The following is an 18,217-nucleotide window of genomic DNA, read 5'->3' as shown; positions in this document are numbered from 1 at the left end:
GGCTCTGGACGCGCAGGCTCAGCGGCCATGGCTCACGGGCCCAGCCGCTCCGCGGCATGTGGGATCTTCCCAGACTGGGCACGAACCCGTGTCCCCTGCGTCGGCAGGCGGACTCTCAACCACTGCGCCACCAGGGAAGCCCAAACTGCATACTTTTAAATTATATGCAGAGGAAGAACCTACAGTTTGCATTCTCTCACCACACGTCATACACCCCCCAACATGACACCCTGCTCACATTTCAAAATGCTCGTGAGAGCTCAAAAGTGTGCTCGGCACGTAACCTGTTGTGTGTGGAACAGTCCTGCCCTGTGTCTGCTGAGTCCAGCCAGTCTGGCAGGGGGGTGGGGTGCAGCAGGTTCCTCTCAGAGGAACCTAGAGGCCCCAGAGCTCCAGGCTTCCCACTCTGGGGTGTCTGGGGGCTGGGTCTCAGTCCCCCTCCCACGAGGCAGAGCCTGGGGTAGCGGTGGCAGCGCCTCTTCCCGCCACTAGGGGAAGCACAGGCCTCCATTCGGTCGAGTGAAACCAGGCAAGGGGAATGGCTCAACCTCCAACGAGGAAGGAACCAGCTCCTTATTTTGGAAAAGGAAGGGCACACACATTATTGTACATCATTAGCTCGTATTTTGGGGAACACTCAGAAAACAATGAAATGCACCAAGAAGTTAATTGTGGAAGCATACTGGCTTGTTTTAAACGAACAGGACGTGGACTAAGCTGATTTGCTTAGTTAACTAGTAAGTTACTAACTACTGAGTCAGCTATTCTAACAAACAGACCAGTGAAAAGAGCAACCATTGAATCTGGGTGGCTGAACCCAGTGCGACTGAAATGAGTAATACTCTACGTTTGAGTTTCATTCATAAAACCAGGAAACTACAGTCTGGATAGTCTATGCTTAGGTGGTATACAACCGCTAGAGGACCATGTGCACGTATCACTCATTCTAACTTAAGCAACACCTCTGATTAAGTTCTAGCAAAGACCAGAAACACTAGGGATATTGCTTAATATTTGACATTAATTATTTGGATGATAGAATGCTTTTAATTAATCTTATTAACACTCCAGGAACAGGAACTGAATTTAAACCAACATAAATTAGTCACATGGCCTATTAAAAACAGAGGTCTAGAAATCTAACAAAATACGAAGTGTTTGTTTCTGAATAATGAAATTATGATGCTTCTTAATTTTCTTAAGATTTTTTTCCACCTTCCCAATTTTCTAAATAAGCTATGCTACTTTTATGATTAAAACAAAACAAAACAAAAAAACAGGGGGTTTGCCTTGGTAAGTCCATTTCTGGAAGACTATTCTAAGGACATAATCTTAAACACAGAAGAAGTTTTTCCGTAAAGAGGTTTACATCATGCTGTTATACTTAGAATATAGACCTCCATGAATATGCATAAGGGGGAAAAAAACCAAACGAAGGCACACCTGCTTGGTGAAACTCTGTGTAGCTCTAACTAGAAAGCTTATGGAAAAGTGTCTCGGTTCCCATATTAGGTAAAGACATCAGGATTCAAACCATGTGTGCATCAACTCCCGGCCATCTATGAGACAGAAGCAAGAGCAGAAGAGGAGAGTGAGGCTGAGGGGTTGGCCAGTGAGGGCTGACATGGCCCATTCTGTTCTCATCAGACAGCCCCCTGCTCAAAGACCATTAATGGCTTTGTACTTCCCATCACTGCCAAAAGTTGGCTGTGTTTGAACGGGACAAGTGACTTCTAAATCACCTTTTTTTTTTTTTTAAAGAGGGTCAATTTTAAAAAGTGTGTTTTTGTACATTTAAGATGGAAAAAACCCCAGCTGTACAAACATAATAGGGGAAACAGTTGACTGAAGTGATAGGTTTTTAGCACTGCTGGGACCCAGGGACCTTCTCTAAGTTATGCACTGAGACCGGAGCTCAAAGACACGCGTAATGCTCTTCTCCTCCGGGCTCAGCAGCCCAGGCCAGAATCCTGACATCAGGACCTCTGCCGCCGCAGTATACATGGGATAGGAATCCCTCGAACTGAGTGATTCTGAGGCCGACACAGTTCCCACCAACCCTGGGACAAGGCTCGGGAGTGTGACATATCAAAGGCCAGAAACAGCATGCTTCTGTGGCTTTTGGAATTTTCCTAAACACTTTCTGATTGGAATGTCACGTTTTGGTTGTAACAGAGAAAAAACAAACAGTAACTGAGCTCTAACTAAACATTTTATATCAATTCTCTCACTGCTGCCAACAATTCTAAGAAGTGGGCACATGTATTGCTCCCATTTCACAGGAGGAAACCAGGACTTAGAAAAGGTAAGTCAGCTCCCAGAATCATTTAGCTGGTGTCTACCCAGACCCCATTCAACCAGGGCAGTATGACTGCGGCCACACTTCTAACCACCCAGCTGCTGCCTCCCCCTGGCAGGTGGAACCGGCAGCCAAAGAATGAAAACCAAAGCCTGTGAGGAAAGCTGGAAAGTTTTTTAGAGAAAGCTGATGGGGTGACAAGTCATCCTGCTCAGGCCTGTGAGTGGCCCTGAGCAGCTGGGCTCCCTTGGTCTGGCCGGGAGCCACCCTCCACTCCCAGCCTGTCACCTGCAGGCGTTTGTGTCTCTTCTCAAAGACTGAAGGACCTCTGGGGAAACCCTTCCAGGACCTGGGCAAAGGCACATAGTAATTGGGCCCCAGGCCAAGCACAGCTAGCACTGGTCAGGCTGGCCCACAGGTGTGAACAGGTGGGATGGCACAGGTGCTGGGCGGGGGGCGGGGCCCCCAGTACCTGCTGGGAGCGGTTAATGCGGCTGCAGTGTGAGGGCTCAGGCGGCAGGTGGCAGTGCAAATTCTCCAGCCATGCCATGTTACCTGAGAGCCGGGAGAGCAGTGAGTTCCGCTTGCCAGGCGGACACCTGACCAGGGTGGAAGACACTGGAGCAAAAGAGGAAAAGGTCAGTGATGGGTGGGGTGGACGTGGAGCCATAGGAACAGGATGGAGAAGCAGACTTGCTGGGGGCCAGGTTCCCTCGAGCAGAGAGGGGGCACAACAGTAAAGGGGACCCGGCCCTGACGGAGAGGGTGCTCAGAGCTGACCAGAGCCCTGATCAGAGAAGGGCAGAAGCTGGTGGAGTGTGCCCAGAGCCCCCGGAAGTCATCTCCCCTCCCTTCCAGCCACTGCAAGTGGGAACCTGGGGCCTCCACATCAAAAGACAGAGCCCAGGACCCTAACCAGGCTCTGAGGCATGGCTGCAGAGAAAGGGTGCTTGGAGGGACGTCCCGTGACTGTGTGCCCTGCTGCACAAGATTTCCCCAAGCTGGACCGCAAGAGGTGCTCTCAGGAGGGGCAGAGAAGTCCTCCCCAGGCCTAAGGCACCTGGGCAGGGGCCACCTGTTCCAAGACCCAGCTCTGCAGCCTTGTTTCCCACTCCCCTCCCCCAGGAGCCTGTTCACGCTGGTGCAGGAGCTGAGCTGTGTCAGTATGCACGGGTGCCCAGCCCCCCACATGGGGGTCCTCTTTGTCAAAGGACAGTAACAGGCACAGCATGGAGGCTCCCCAGGAGCTGCAGCAGCCCCGTCACCATGTGCCTGTCCCCGGCACCAAAGCAGACTTTCACTGTCCAGCCCGCAGCAACCTGGGGCCGGAGGGGTCACACAACTGGCGAGAAGCTGAGCCGGGCGAGACTTGGGCCTTGTCTGCAGGGCAACCCCTTCCAGCAAGGGGAGCCGGAGCCACCCAGAACCAGAGAAGCAGAGGGCGCCGGGGTGGCCAGTGGCCCTTCTCAGAGGCTGCCCAGTCCTTTCTTTGCCCCCAGGTCCCTTTATTCCATCAGAACGGCCCCTTAACCAAAAGGCAGTGGCTCGGCCCCCTGAAAAGCCGAAGCCATCTGCAAACTGCGCGGCCGAAAAACAGGCCCTGGCCTGGCCTCCAAACATGGGGGCTATGGGCCCCCTTCCCCCACCCTGACTCCCCTGGCCCAGTCTTCACAAGTGAGGCCCTGCAGCCTCCCTCCCCTCCACCTGCCTCTCTCTCAACTGGCCTCCCACCGTCATGGCTAAGGAGGGCCACTCCGCTGTCACAGGACTGCCTGCTCAAGGGCCGCTAACGGCCTCCTGCTTCGTATGGCAAGCAAATGCCGTCAACTTCCTGCGGCTCCCTGACTCACGTCCCCCCTCTTCCTCACCTCCTGGTGGGCTGGTCTCACCACCTCAGAACACGCTCTCAGCTCCCTCCGGGCTTTCGTCAGAATCCCCTCATCTCTTCCCTCCACTCTCTGAACCCAGTCCCAAGGGGCGAGTCACTGCTCTTCCAGGCCACTTCCTCGAGGCCCTGGCAGCTCTGGCCCTCGCTGGCCTCCGCTCCCCCGAGCCACCTGGGTTATGACCCTTCTAGGCGGCCCTAGGTTCTGGGGGGCCAGTCCGAGTCTCTCCCCCTCCAGGAGTGCTGGAGGGCGGCCCAGACATGGCCCAGAGACTCACCAGAGGGGGACGAGGACAGGGCCATGGTCCCGTAGTAGGAGAAGGCGCCCGTCTCAAACTTCATGTTCTCCTTCCCGGCCTCCACCTCCACCTTCCCCTGAAAGAACACGGGTCAGGGTTACAAACAGAGTTGAGAAGGAAAAAACATCTGGGAAGAAAAAGCCTGAGGCACGAGGGAGACGCGAGGAGTGAACAGGGCTGTGGGCCCCGTGGAGGAGCTAGTTCCAGAGCCCTGGAGACCCAGGGGCTCAACGGTGGCCTTGCGGGTGGAGGACGGGCAACGGGGAGCAGAGGCTCAAGGGCAGGAAAGCAGGTGAGAGGGCAGCTCAGGCACGGAGGGCAGGGCGGGGCAGGCGCACCTGCAGGACGAGGATAAAGTAGTCAGCCGGCTTGTTGCGGGTGTACAGGTAATGGCGGACGTAGTACTTGTTGTGCTCATCGAACTTGAGCTCCTGAATGACGTCTGGGTACTTGAGCAGCCGCAGCAGGATCTTCTCCGATATCAGAGAGGGGCTGAACTGGGGAACCTCTGGAGGAGGAGAGAGGATGATTTCACATGAGGCCAGGCTGGGCGGGGCAGTGCCTGGAACATGGTCACTGCTGTGCTGGACAGCTCCTCACTGCCTGGCCCTGCCTCCCCGGAGGGCATGACCTTGGCTCCGGCCTCAGTACATGCAGGTCTGTCACTGGTTGGGCCTGGACAGTGGCTCCTGCACTAATAAAACATGACCTCAGGCAAACTCTTTCACCTGTGCCTCAGTTTCCTCATCTGTAAAATAGGGATTTAAAACTTCATGGGGTCGCTGTTTGGTGAAATGGGATAACGGACGTAGGACACTTAGACACACGCTTGCCACATGCGAAGTGCCTAATAAACGTGACTATCACTACTGTCAGGATCCGTGTCATCAATAGCCCGGCAGGAAAAGCACAGGAGAGGGAAGGATCACAGCTTTAGCAAGTGAGGGCTGGGAAGGAAGTCAGACTGAGGGGAGAGGACAGAGCAGGCGGGCGTTCTCCTAATCAATCACCCGGGTCTCCAAGGGACCTCTGAGTCAGGGGTGAGAAGAGAGAAAAGTCATTGACCTAGAAGTCAGGTCCCGAGGGGCCCAGCAGATGCAGGCGGAGGGGAGGCAGAGAGACGAGAAGGGAGCTGGATCCAGACACTCAGAAAGGATGCGCATGCAGGGCTGTGGGCTGTACCCAGGGGGAGGGGGCATATGGAAGGGCCTCCTTCTCCCTCCTCAACGGGGAGCCCGGTGCCCACCTCAGGTCCTCCCAGCACAAAACAGCCAAAACAAAGCCGGATGGTTCCTGGAAGTTTGTAGCAGCAACCCACTAACGGGGAAAACAAACCGCAGGGATCTTCGGTGGGGATGGAAGGAAAACACCTCGCCCTCTCCCAGAGGCAGGCGCGCGTGCCCCAGGCCCTTCATCTGCTGTAGCCTTTGTCCCCTGGGGAGGAGTAACCAGAGGCCCAGTACGTCTCCCTCCGGGGCTGTATCCCACCGACACCCGAAGGCCCCCCCTCATGCTCTTACCCGTGGACAGGAAGCGATGAGCAGCCAGAAGTAGCTGAGGAGAAATTTTCACCTTGAGTTCATTGTCAGCATCCTTGAAGGCTGAGAAGTCACGCTTGTTCTTCTCAGATACCCGTTTCCGGCTTCGGTTGTCAGCTGCAAGAGAAGGAATCTGGAACTGAGAACAGCATCCCCCGAGGACTGGGGAACAGACTGGTACCCACCCGCCGACTCCCAGACCCGCGGCTCCTTCTTCCACCAGAAGCAGAAGCAGCAGTGTCTGCGCTGAGACACAAATGCTGGAAGGAAGGCGGCTCCTGCGGGCGCTCCGAGCAGCCCTGGTTGGTGCCCAGCCTCCCGTGCCCACCTGGGGACAGCAGGTGGGAGTCTGAGCAGAGCAGAGCAGGGCAGGGCGGGGAGGGGACTCACTGTACATATCAGACTCGTCCAGGATCTCGGACTTGATGATCTCCTCGATGACGTCCTCCAGGGTGACCAGGCCCAGCACCTCGTAGAAGGGGTCACCTTCACCCTCGTTGTTCACCTTCTGCACGATGGCCAGGTGGGACTTCCCTGCGGGGACAACATAATGAGTCAAACAAGAGCAGAGGGACCAGTCATGAGACTCCGCCACCAAAAGTTAACACATTTGGGGTCTTAAGTCACTGGGGTGGGGTCATGAATGGCATTTCTTCCCTTTTGTGCATTTCCTGAAGCTTCTATTGCAAACAGACATTGCTTTCATGGAGAGGAAAACCAAAAGTATTTTTCAGTTTAAAGGCATTTAATTAAGGACCATTTGTTTAAATAGAATGAAAATGGCAAGGCCCTGCCTGGTGCCGCGCACCAGGGGCTCCTGGGACCCCTGGGAAGGGGACAGACCCACCCTGACAGCTCGTGGACAGAGGCAGCATTGGTCAGAGCCCTGCGTGCACCAGCTGGACATGGGGCTCCCCAGGGGGCCCACGCCGCCCCCCATGGGCCTCAAAGGCCACTCACGTCCCTTCATCCAGTGCTCCCTGGCAAAACTTCCCTGCATGTATCCAGGGGCCATGATCCTGCCCAAGGCAAGGGCTCTCAGTACCCAAAGCCATTAACAAATTAGCCCAGGCTATAATTAGGCCAGGCAGGTACTGTAATTAGAGGGCCACCCTTGGAGGCAAGAAAGAAAGTTAGGAGGCAGAGGGTGGGGAGGAAGGACCCTCCACAGAAGCTCTGTGGGGCGGCAGGGCTTCCCAGGCCCTCCTTTGGGGTCCCACACTGCTCTCGTGCCCCTCGCCCCAGTGCGTGACAATGACAGGGTGACAGTCAAAAAGGGCCCGGCCCCCACTCTGGGTTGAACGGGACTGTGTGACCCACACACGGGGACACGGGTCTACAGCAGCCTAAGGGGAGAAGGCCCGGAGAGCTGTGAAGGTCAAGGCAGCTTCCCCTGCATGACCCAGCCTCAGCCCTGACTCTAGCACACAGTGCGCAGAGGATGTTCGCCAGGTCTCTAAGGCCTCAGGGAATCCCAGCCCCAGGATGCATCTCCATAACTCCTGGGGGCCTCTGAGGGAGAACAGAGACATGCCAGTTCTCGGGACCAGCATTTTTAAAAATAAAGTGAAAAATCGCAGAGTACACCACATGGGGGCAAGTACTTTTTTTGTTTGTGTGGTTGGTTTTTTTTGTTTGTTTTGTTTTAATTAATTAATTTATTTTTTATTTATTTTGGTTGCATTGGGTCTTTGTTGCTGTGTGCGGGCTTTCTCTAGTTGCGGTGAGCGGGGGCTACCCTTCGTTGCGGTGTGTGGGCTTCTCATTGCGGTGGCTTCTCTTGTGGAGCACGGGCTCTAGGTGTGTGGGCTTCAGTAGTTGTGGCACGCGGGCTCAGTAGTTGTGGCTCACGGGCTCTAGAGCGCAGGCTTAGTAGTTGTGGCGCACGGGCTTAGTTGCTCCGCGGCATGTGGGATCTTCTTGGAATAGGGCTCGAACCCGTGTCCCCTGCATTGGCAGGCAGGTTCTTAACCACTGCGCCACTAGGGAAGCCCTGTGTGGTTGGTTTTTTTGTGTGTGAAACTTTTCCACAAGGTGCCGGTCACTGTGGTATCCTTATTTCCAGTCGTGATCAAAAACCTTTCAGCGCTTTGCCAGGAAGAACCATGGGCTCGATTAAAACTTTCCAGTGTCTTCCAGAGCTGAGCCGGCAAGACCCAGAGCTCGGCCAAGGTCCTCAGCAGGCAGCAGGCAGTCAGGGCCAGAACCCCGGTGTCCGGCCCCCCGGCCTCTTCACCTGTCAGTGCTGCCCATGTAGGAGCGCTCCCTGGAGACAGAAAGGATGCTCTGAGGGGCCTGGGGCAGCCAGTTAAGCTGTGGCATCAGGCGGGAACCAGAATTAGAGCAAGGGAGCTTTTGCTGCTTCCAGACGGCACACCCTAATAAGCCTGGGAGCGCCCAGTGCTGGGGAGACACGCAGGCCCCCACAGGCACTCTGGTGGGTGGGCAGGTAAACAGGCACACATTTCAGGAGGCCCAGTTGGCGGCATGTCTCAGAATTCAGGGTCCCTAAGCTTGGACTTGGAAATTCCACGGGTAGGAACTTACTCTACAGATATAATTTTCAAAACGTAGAAAGACAGAACAAGCAAAGGGGTTCATTAGAACATTCTTTTTAACAACCTCAAACCTCGAGAGCAACGGAGCAGCAGTCCTTAACAGGAGCCACTGCTGTTCTGGGGAGAATGCAGCACGGCCGGATGAACCACGTTGTGGAAGGAAGCCCTGGAGAGGCGATAACGAGACAGAGTGCGTGCTGCCACCTGCCTGCGAGGGCCGGTGAGGTGTAAACTACCCTGTTAGTGTCTGGAGGAGATAACCATGGCCACCTTCGGGGATATTTGGAGTTTGAGGGAGGGGCCGTGTTATCCCTTACTTTATACCCTTCTATATCGTTCTACTTGCTAGGCATGTTCTACTTCTACAGTTTTGGTTTTTTTTAATTGAGAAAAAATGAAGGGGGAAAGACAAAATTAAAGCGAACAAAGTGAAACTGGTGGGAGGGGGTGAGCAAGGACCCTCCATGCCTAACCTGCCGCAGACTGAGCCCCGGAGAACAGGGTGGGTGTGGCTCAGTCCGCAGGTCCTTGCTCACAGCCCAGAAGTCAGAGCGCCTGCAGAGAAGACACAGCTCCAGTAATCTGAGAAAACGTCCCCGTCCCCACTGAACCCTCTGATTAACCCCCAGACTCAGAACAAGTCCTGACCCACAAAACAGTCACGGGTCACACTGGGCCTCACAGGGAAAGGTGGGTGGCTTCTCTGAAGGACCGAAATGCCCCTCCTGTGGATGAAACGAGCAGATTCCTTGAGCCCCTCTCAGCCCCCTCCCTGCCCCTCTCTGGGGCACCTTGGTTTTTGGAATCCACTGGTGGGTGTGGGCGCCCTCTAGTGGCAGCACCTTGCAGACAGGTACCCTGTAGGTAAGGCAACCTGGGGCACCGCCCACGGTCAGCCCTGCTCTGCAGGCTAAGAGCCTGGAACACTGCACTGACTGTGCTGGCCAGTTGGGCCGCATGCAAAGGTGCTGGGCTGGGGGCCAGTCAGTCGTCCTCTGCTGGCCCGGGCACAGGACCCTGGGCCATATCTGCCGCCTTCTAATTTATCTGCCCAGAGGGGCCATTCTTGGGTCGTAGCAGAACCATCTCCCCTCCTGGTCAGAGAACCTCTCTTGCCAAGGTCACCAATGACCTCCAACGGTGGGGTCTCAGTCTCAGATGACCTGCCCAGGCCACAGTCTCTGACAAGGGGCCAACTCTCTCCCTCCCCCTGGAAATCCTCCCTCTCCTTGGCTTCCAGGACACGGCTCTCCTGGTGTTCCTCTGACCTCAGGGCTGCTGCTCCTCCTTGATGAGAGAGGGTCCCAGGGCTCAGTCCTTGCACCTTGTCCCTTGCCTCTGGACTTTAAATACAAACTATAAGTCAAGGCGTCTCAAATAAGTATGAGCAACCCAGCCCTCTCCTGTGCTCTCTAGACTCACATATCCAGCCAGCTGCTCGCCGACAGCTAAGCTCCACGTGGATGTATAACATCCTGAACTTAAGTCGGCCAAAACCTAGCTCCTGCCCTTCCTCCAGACCTCCCCAATCTCCATCCATCCAGTGGATGAGGCCCTGGGGGAATAAACTTTGCCACCTCTATTTCTTTTCTTCTCTGGCCACGCTGTGCGGCATGCGGAATTTTAGTTCCCCAACCAGGGTTCAAACCCGGGGCCCCTGCAGTGGAAGCGCGGAGTCCTAACCGCTGGACCGCCGGGGAAGTCCCTGATTCCTGTTTCTCTACCCTTCTACATCCAACCCACTCAGCGGATCCCATCGGCTCTGCCTGCAACGGACACCCAGAATCCAACCTCCTCTGGGAGCCTCCACTGCTACTGCCGCGTGCTGAGCCACGTGCACCTCCTGTCACCCAGAGGGTGAGACCCCAAGTCTTCATCCTGGACCCGAGTCTACTCTCAACACAGCAGCAAGGGGGACCCTCTTACAGGAGAAGTTATAACGTCACCTCATGCTGTGCCCCAAACCCTCCAGTGGCTCTGTCTCACTCACGGTAGACAGCATACTCCTCGCAGCGGCCTGGGGCCCAAAGCCCTCCTGCTGCCCTGCTCTCTCACACTTGTGCCGCTCGGCCTCCTGGCTCTTCCTCAAACTCCTAAGGCTGCTCCCTCAGCCTGGCCTGCTCCTCCCACACACACCTGCCCAACTCAGCCTGCTTCGGGTCTTCCTTCACTGCTCAAATGTCACCTTGGCCTACCCAGAGGGCCTCACTGAGTACTGCAACACTTCCTCCAGCCCCGCAACCCTGGTCTTTAGTTTATCACCTACAATAAACAATAGAGGAATTCCCTGGTGGCGGAGTGGTTAAGAATCCGCCTGCCAATGCAGGGGACACAGGTTCGAGCCCTGGTCCGGGAAAATCCCACATGCCGCGGAGCAGCTAAGCCCGTGTGCCACAACTACTGAGCCTGCGCTCTAGAGCCCACAAGCCACAACTACTGAGCCCGCGAGCCACAACTATTGAAGCCCACGTGCCTAGAGCCTGCGCTCTGCAACAAGAGAAGCCACTGCAATGAGAAGAAGCCCATGCACCGCAATGAAGCGTAGACCCCGCTCACCGCAACTAGAGAAAGCCCGCGCACAGCAACAAAGACCCAACGCAGCCAAAAATAAATAAATTTAAAAAAAAATAGACCATGCTTGTTCATTGTGTTTGTCGTTTTATGGACCATCTTCTCCCACTAGATTGAGAGCTCCATCATATCAGAGGCTGTCGTCTGTGTTCCCAAAACTCAGAACAGCAAGCAGCACACAGTAGGTGTTCAATGAATATTTGTGGAATGGATGACACAGTTCATGTGGATGTGCCTTAGGAAAAGAAACATAACCAACGGGGGAAGGGGGAGAGGGACGGAGACTAGGCAAAGAATTATTCTGAATTTTAGTAATCAAGAAGTTTCTGTAGGGACTTCCCTGGTGGCGCAGTGGTTTAAACTCCATGCTCCCTTGGGCTTCCCTGGTGGCGCAGTGGTTAAGAGTCCGCCTGCCGATGCAGGGGACACGGGTTCATGCCCCGGTCCGGGAAGATCCCATGTGCCGCGGAGCGGCTGGGCCCGTGAGCCATGGCCGCTGAGCCTGCACGTCCGGAGACTGTGTTCTGCAATGGGAGAGGCCGCAGCAGTGAGAGGCCTGCGTACTTAAAAAACAAAACAAAAAACAAAAAAAAACCTCCATGCTCCCAATGCAGGGGGCCCAGGTTCGATCCCTGGTCAGGGAACTAGATCCCACATGCATGCCACAACTAAGAGTCTGCATGCCACAACTAAGGAGCCCATGTGCCACAACTAAGGAGCTGGCGAGCTGCAACTAAGACCCGGTGCAACCAAGTAAATAAATAAATATTTTTTTAAAAAAAGCAACAGGGAGGTGATGACTTTAAAAAAAAAAAGCAGCTTCTGAACAGTAATTCAGAAATTACTATTAACTGATTTACTATTTAGAATAAGAGGATCAACTTAGGACTTACATTTATGGTTCTCATTGTATGGAGTTTAAACCTAACATAGAATTTCATTTTAATGAGTTACCTCATTTGATTATTAGTATCCATTCAACTGGATAATTGGATTTTGGGGGGAGAAGTGGGGTGAGAAATGAAACATGAAAATTGACATGATACATCTACTCCAAAAGCTGAGAATCCCACGTTTTCCAAGGCAGTCCTTATTCAAAGAAAAGAAGGCTGAGACAATGTAGCAAAATGATTATATTCGGCTGCCCCATATGAAATTGCTGATATTTCACTATTTTTGACCAAAGAAAAAAAGACAATTGCAATTCATATGGTTTAACCTAACAGTATGGGGGTTTCAGTATGGTTTCTGTTTTCTTTTTTATACTTCCCTAAATAGAAATTCTAAAATTTCCATAACAATGGTATAATTAGAAAGAAACACATAAGAAAAGAAAGAAACTCTTAAAAATACTCTCACACTGCTTTGCTAGGGCTTGGGGCTTCCTCAGCCTTCTAAATTCAAGCACTGCTAGGAAGGGGCAACCTGGCTGTGGGGAAGGGAAGGAGGCACCTTGAAATTGCTGTCCTGAGGTCACCTCTGGGCCACATCTGGCTGCAAGCTTGCCCTCTCCGCCCTTGTCAGCCTTTGTCCAGGTCAGAAAGCTGCACGAGGCCTCTAGAAACCCCCGCGGGATCGGCAGATGCAGACAGCAAGCCTGGGCCTCTTTCACTGCCCTCTCCCACCTGGAAGAGGGGGCAAGCAGAGGGAGGACCTGCCTGAGTCCCTCAACAACCTCTTTACCCTTCCACCAGCCCGTTGGCACTCACTGCCCCCGCGCCGCCCCGCCCCAGTTCTTCCTTGCCCAGCACTTGGAAGGCTGTGGGCTGTGCCATCGGCTGCCTGGCATCCAGCTCCCCGCGGACCAGGACCAGGATGCAGCTCAGCCTGGCCTGCACCGTGATTCACTTCTCTCCATGAGCCCCCCATCCCTCGCCCGGTGCACAGCAGATGCTCCAAACTCTGCTAGAAACATACAGGGAGGTCTCCAGGGGCCCTGGAAAGCCCAGTCCTCCACCGCCCACAATGTCCATTTTAGCAAACAGCTGTGTCCTCCTCCCCCCCACCGCCCCTCCAAAAACCTTTATAGTCTCTCAAAGATCATAAGAAAAACACATTACTAGGTGCTGGGTTTCAAAGTCCACAAGGGCTGCAAGAGGCCCTACTCGCCAGCTCCAGTTGCCTTTTCTCATGGGGAAGATCCAGGGGCCTCAGATCAGACGTGGGATTACCGCCACCCAAGATGGTGTCCTTGGCATCTCTCTCTGGCCTCTCTCTCTGGCCTCCCTGGCTGGCCTCCCGGCAGGTCCCACCTCCTGCCATCCCAGGTTCCAAGACTGGCCCTGAGCTCTCAGGCACCCCCCATGGTGAGAGGAGCTGGCCAGGCAGCCACCTGCCAAGTGTAGACCCATTGCCCAAGACATAGCCTTGGGCGATGGGCCTGCACTTGCAGACAACGGGCACCCTGATTTCCTGGGAATCCCCCTCCTCCGCCACCCTCCACCGGCCAGGGCAGGATTAGGACCGCAGCCAGCAGGAAGAGCCGTGGCCCATCCCAGCAAGAAGCCAGGGGCCAGGGTCATAGAGGAACCAGAGGGGCAGAGCACAGCCCTCCCAACTCAGCTCCAAGTGGGTGGGAGAGTTACATGCAAAAAGAATACTGCAGAGCATCCAGGGCAGAGAGGGCCGGCCGGACTGGGAGGGCCGGGTGGAAGTTGTTTAATCAATAAGCAATTTAAAAGAACAGTGAGAAAAATTTTTTTAGTTTTTTTAATTAAAAAAAAAACACTGAGGAGGTCCTTAATTTTAATATAAATTAAAATATAAGACTGTGGTGACTAAAAGAGTGCAGTACTGGAGAGAACAATGACATTTTTCCGTCATGACCTGGCAGTATGCGTCAAGATGTAAAATGTATAAGACCTTGGACTCCGTTTCTTTCACTTCTAGGAAAGACCTTAACACAAAGGAAGTGCCCAGGCCATGTGCGAGATGTGCCCAGGAGGGTCCACCCAGTGTGGTTTATGACACAGTACTGCAGCCACTCAAAAGGCTGATGTAGATATAGATTTATTTTAAAAGACGGTGGTTCACTGTTTGTGTAAAGCAGAAAGTTACAAAACAGGACAGTAAGAGCAATACTGGTTTCTTTTGCTTTTGCTTGATGCATTTTAAAGTCAACATGTTTTACTTTTTACATTTATAGTCAGAAAGGAGAAGAAGGATGTGTCATTTTGAGGGGGAGAGGCAATACAGTTCATTGCTGACTCACTAGAAGAAAACGCAACAAAAACATCTGGGGTGGTAGGATGAGGGTGACTTTGACTTTTATTTCTTAATCATTTTCCACCTTTCTAAAAGTTTCTATGATAAATATATTACTTTTATTTTAATTAAAAATACAAGGTACACTTTTCTGCACCTCACATGTTGCCCTCAGAGAGGTCACTGGAGCGCAGAGCTGCTCCCCACTCCGCGGCCCGAGAGCTCGGATTGCGGGCACCAGTATGGATGCGGATCTGACCCTCTCCCTTCTGCTGATGAACACATTATTGTTGCCAGGTTTTTTTCTACTGCAAACAATGCTGTAAGGATAATCCCTGTATGTCCACCATTTCTGACCCACGTGAGATACATTGATAGTTGTGGAGTCACAGGTCAAAGGGCAAATTTGATAGAAAACTCCCAGTTGCCCTCCCCAGTGTGGGTCCCGGTTTACACTCACCCGGGCGGTTCTTGACTCATGACTCCTTGTCCAGATGAGGCTCAATATACAGCAGGTGCCCGACAGGCAGCTAGCCAATGAATATCACCAGTGAAAATACCGCATTATAGCGGGTTATGTTTTTGTTTGGTTTTGATAAATTTATTTATTTTATTTTTATTTATTTTTGGCTGCATTGGGTCCTCGCTGCTGCGCGCCAGCCCTCTCCAGTTGCAGCGAGCGGCGGCCACTCCTCGCTGCGGTGCACAGGCCTCTCATTGCGGTGGCCTCTCCCGTTGCGGAGCACAGGCTCTAGGCGCGTGGGCTCAGTAGTTGTGGCTCGCAGGCTCTAGAGCACAGGCTCAGTAGTTGTGGCACACGGGTTTAGTTGCTCCGCGTCATGTGGGATCTTCCCGGACCAGGCCTCGAACCCGTGTCCCCTGCGTTGGCAGGCGGATTCTTAACCACTACGCCACCAGGGAAGCCCCAACGGGTTATGTTTTTAAAAGGAAGTAAATGAAAATGTAAGGCAAGACAAAAGGTAAAACAGAGTAAAGCAGAAAAAAAAAGACAGTGATAGGAGGACAGCTGCATGGAAAAGAGAAATGGAAATGGAGACACTGGGGCCCACTTGCCAAAACAGACAGGGGTCTGCAGGTAAAAGGGGTTCTAGAGACTGACCAGGAGATCGACAAGCCGAGCCACCCCGAGCAAGACGACAACGCAGTCACGGCCCGTCCGGGACCTTTCAGAACAGGGTCTCCCAAGGGGGTACTCATCCCTTACACGGTTTCTGTTTATTTTTAATCCAAGATAAATAAGCAACTTTAGCTTTTGTTTCTACACAGACTGACCACGGGTGGGCCTGGACCAGGCCTGCAAGCCAGCTGGTCACCAGTCACCGCAGGTGACCACGGGGCTCCGGATGTCCTGCACATACACATTCACTCATACTCCAGCAGACTGGGAGCCAGTGCAGACAGGGGTTTACACACGACGTGGAGTACACGGGACCAAAGCAAAGCTCGCAAAATGGACAGTTGCTTAACAACTGTCTGGGCAAGGAAATCCCAGAATGAAGAGCACAGATGCCAACAAAGGCCAGAGCTGCCCTTCTCACCACCTGCTGCCTCAACCAGCACCGGGGTAAAATCACTAAGGATGGAGTCAGGGCTGAGTGACTGGCCAGAACGATTCAAAACAAAGAAAACTATGTGAAACACAGACGTCCAGCCACTGTCAGTAATGATGAATCCCAGCAAAAGGGTATTTTGTGCCTTGAGAAAGTATATAAAGTGTGTGCTAGAGATAATAGGAAGTGGTAACTATTAGCAAGACATTTTTAAATAATGGTTATTCCATTTTTACTTCTTTAAAATTGTTTTTCTTTGTTCTATAATATATGTATTAGAAAAACAGTATATGTATATAATTTTTGAATGAATGGAGATACAAATTAAAAAAAATTTTTTTCCTAATAGGGTCCACAATCAAAAAAGTTTAAAGAACTCTGTTTAGAACAGCCTTGAAAAGGTGGCCACACCTTCGCTGTCCCTTTGCACCGTAGATGCTTGGGTGTCCCCCCTCAGGGTCTACTTCCCCCCAGGCACTGAGCAGTCAGGGCGAGCACTTTTGGGGGAGGAGGGCAGGGTGCTGTCCCACCCTTCCCCTCCCCCCATCAGAGCATCTCCTACGACCAACCCCACTCTTCACAGGAGGAAACCCCAGCTCAGAGAGGTCCTGCCCAGAATAGCACTGTGAGGAGGTGAGCAAGCTGGGATTCAGAAATGGGACTTCTCCAAATAGCCTTCTTTTAACCCAAGCGCCCCAGGGGTCAAGCTGTTGACAAATGGATGTGGGGGAACCCTAAGACTGTTCTCTAATTCTCAGGACAGGTCTTCATGGCTTTGATTTTTCAGTTAACTAGTAGTCTTTAATTTTTAACCTTTTATGATGGAAAATAAAAGCCTATACAAAAGGAGAGGAAATAATATCATTACACCCTTCACCTACCTTAAACAATTAACAACTCCTCTGGCCAATCCTGTTTCCTCTTTCACCCCACCAGCTCCACTGGTTTATTATGAAGGAAATCCCAGATCTTATCTGTAAACATCTGTAACTTTTACCCAAGCATTTTGGTGAGTATCTCTAAAAGTTAAGGACCCTTTAAAAAAACAAAACCACAATAGTATCATCACACCCAAACATATAATTCCTTAAGACCATCAACAGTCAGCGCTCTAACTTCCCCAATTTTCTTGTAATTTTTTTTTTTACATCTAACTAATTTTTACATGTTTTTTTTTTCTGATTGTGGTAACAAAAGTAGAAAGAAGGAAATTAAGATCACTTTTAATCCTACCTTCCAAAGATAAGTACTGGTAACTGCTTGTTTTCTTTGGTCTTTTAAAATTAACATACATAGATAAAATATTATATATTTTCTCCACAAATTGGATCATAATGTAAATAGTTTTATACTCCGTTTTTTTTTTTTTTGTTTTTTTAATGTTGAGCCTTCTTTTAATTTATTTATTTTTATTTTTGGCTGTGTTGGGTCTTCGTTTCTGTGTGAGGGCTTTCTCTACTTGTGGCAAGCGGGGGCCACTCTTCATCACGGTGCGCGGGCCTCTCACAGTCGTGGCCTCTCTTGTTGCGGAGCACAGGCTCCAGACGCGCAGGCTCAGTAGTTGTGGCTCACGGACCTAGTTGCTCCGCGGCATGTGGGATCTTCCCAGACCAAGGCTCGAACCTGTGTCCCCTGCATTGGCAGGCAGATTCTCAACCACCGTGCCACCAGGGAAGCCCTTGTACTCCGTTTTTTAAATACTTTGCATTCTTTGTATTTGCCCGTGTCACAGAAATATTTGTAAAAACTGAATGGCCTGATAATATTTCATTGCACACATGTGTACATAATCTCAAGCCCCATTGGGCTCTTAAACTGTGCCCTTCCCCTTCTTCTGCCAATATGAAAATCCTCGTAATAAATATATTTGGATCTATCTCCATGTCCTTAAGATAGATTTCTAGAAGGGGAATACCTGGGTCAAAGGAGAGGGTTTTTTGTTTTCTTTTTTAAGTTTCTTAAGTTATCTAAGGAGTGAGCTCAGACCAACTGCTGGTGTCTTGGTCCTCAGAGATGTGGAAACCTCTCCTGGAGGACACTGCCAGGGATGGTGCGGAGGGTGGGGAGGAACACAGAGAACTAGAGCTACATTACACAGTGGAAATAAATAAAGTGCAGAGAAGACGCTGGCCCGGCTGACATGCCTGTGAGCGGAGGAAGGCACCACCAGCCTCCTTTTGACTTTGGACCCTTCCAGCAAACTGCTTCTCTCTCTTTCCACCCATCCTCTGGTCTCAGGAGCTCCCCTGGCCTTTCCCCCTGGAATCCCAGCTCCTGGCCATCTGGCCTCCC

The 18,217-nt window shown here is 52.2% G+C and overlaps 1 protein-coding gene across 4 annotated transcripts in view; it reads right to left on the bottom strand.

Annotated features, from left to right (window-relative positions):
- Positions 1–18,217, bottom strand: part of CNNM4 (cyclin and CBS domain divalent metal cation transport mediator 4) — a 37,488-nt gene that overhangs the window by 3,923 nt on the left and 15,348 nt on the right. For all 4 annotated transcript variants that reach the window (XR_003003111.1, XR_003003112.1, XR_003003113.1 and 1 more), the window contains exons 2-5: positions 6,412–6,555; positions 6,004–6,138; positions 4,822–4,991; positions 4,463–4,559 (exon numbers count right to left, since the gene is read on the bottom strand). Coding sequence is in view for 1 of the 4 variants with exons in the window: in XM_024743833.1 (XP_024599601.1) it covers positions 4,463–4,559; positions 4,822–4,991; positions 6,004–6,138; positions 6,412–6,555 (546 nt within the window). In the remaining 3 variants the exon portion in view is untranslated. The remainder of the gene's footprint in view (positions 1–4,462; positions 4,560–4,821; positions 4,992–6,003; positions 6,139–6,411; positions 6,556–18,217) is intronic.

This window comes from Neophocaena asiaeorientalis, unplaced genomic scaffold, assembly GCF_003031525.2.
Source record: "Neophocaena asiaeorientalis asiaeorientalis breed wild unplaced genomic scaffold, Neophocaena_asiaeorientalis_V1.1 scaffold114, whole genome shotgun sequence".
NCBI classification, from domain to species: Eukaryota; Metazoa; Chordata; class Mammalia; order Artiodactyla; family Phocoenidae; genus Neophocaena; species Neophocaena asiaeorientalis.
This window is presented reverse-complemented; position numbering and strand designations above follow the sequence as displayed.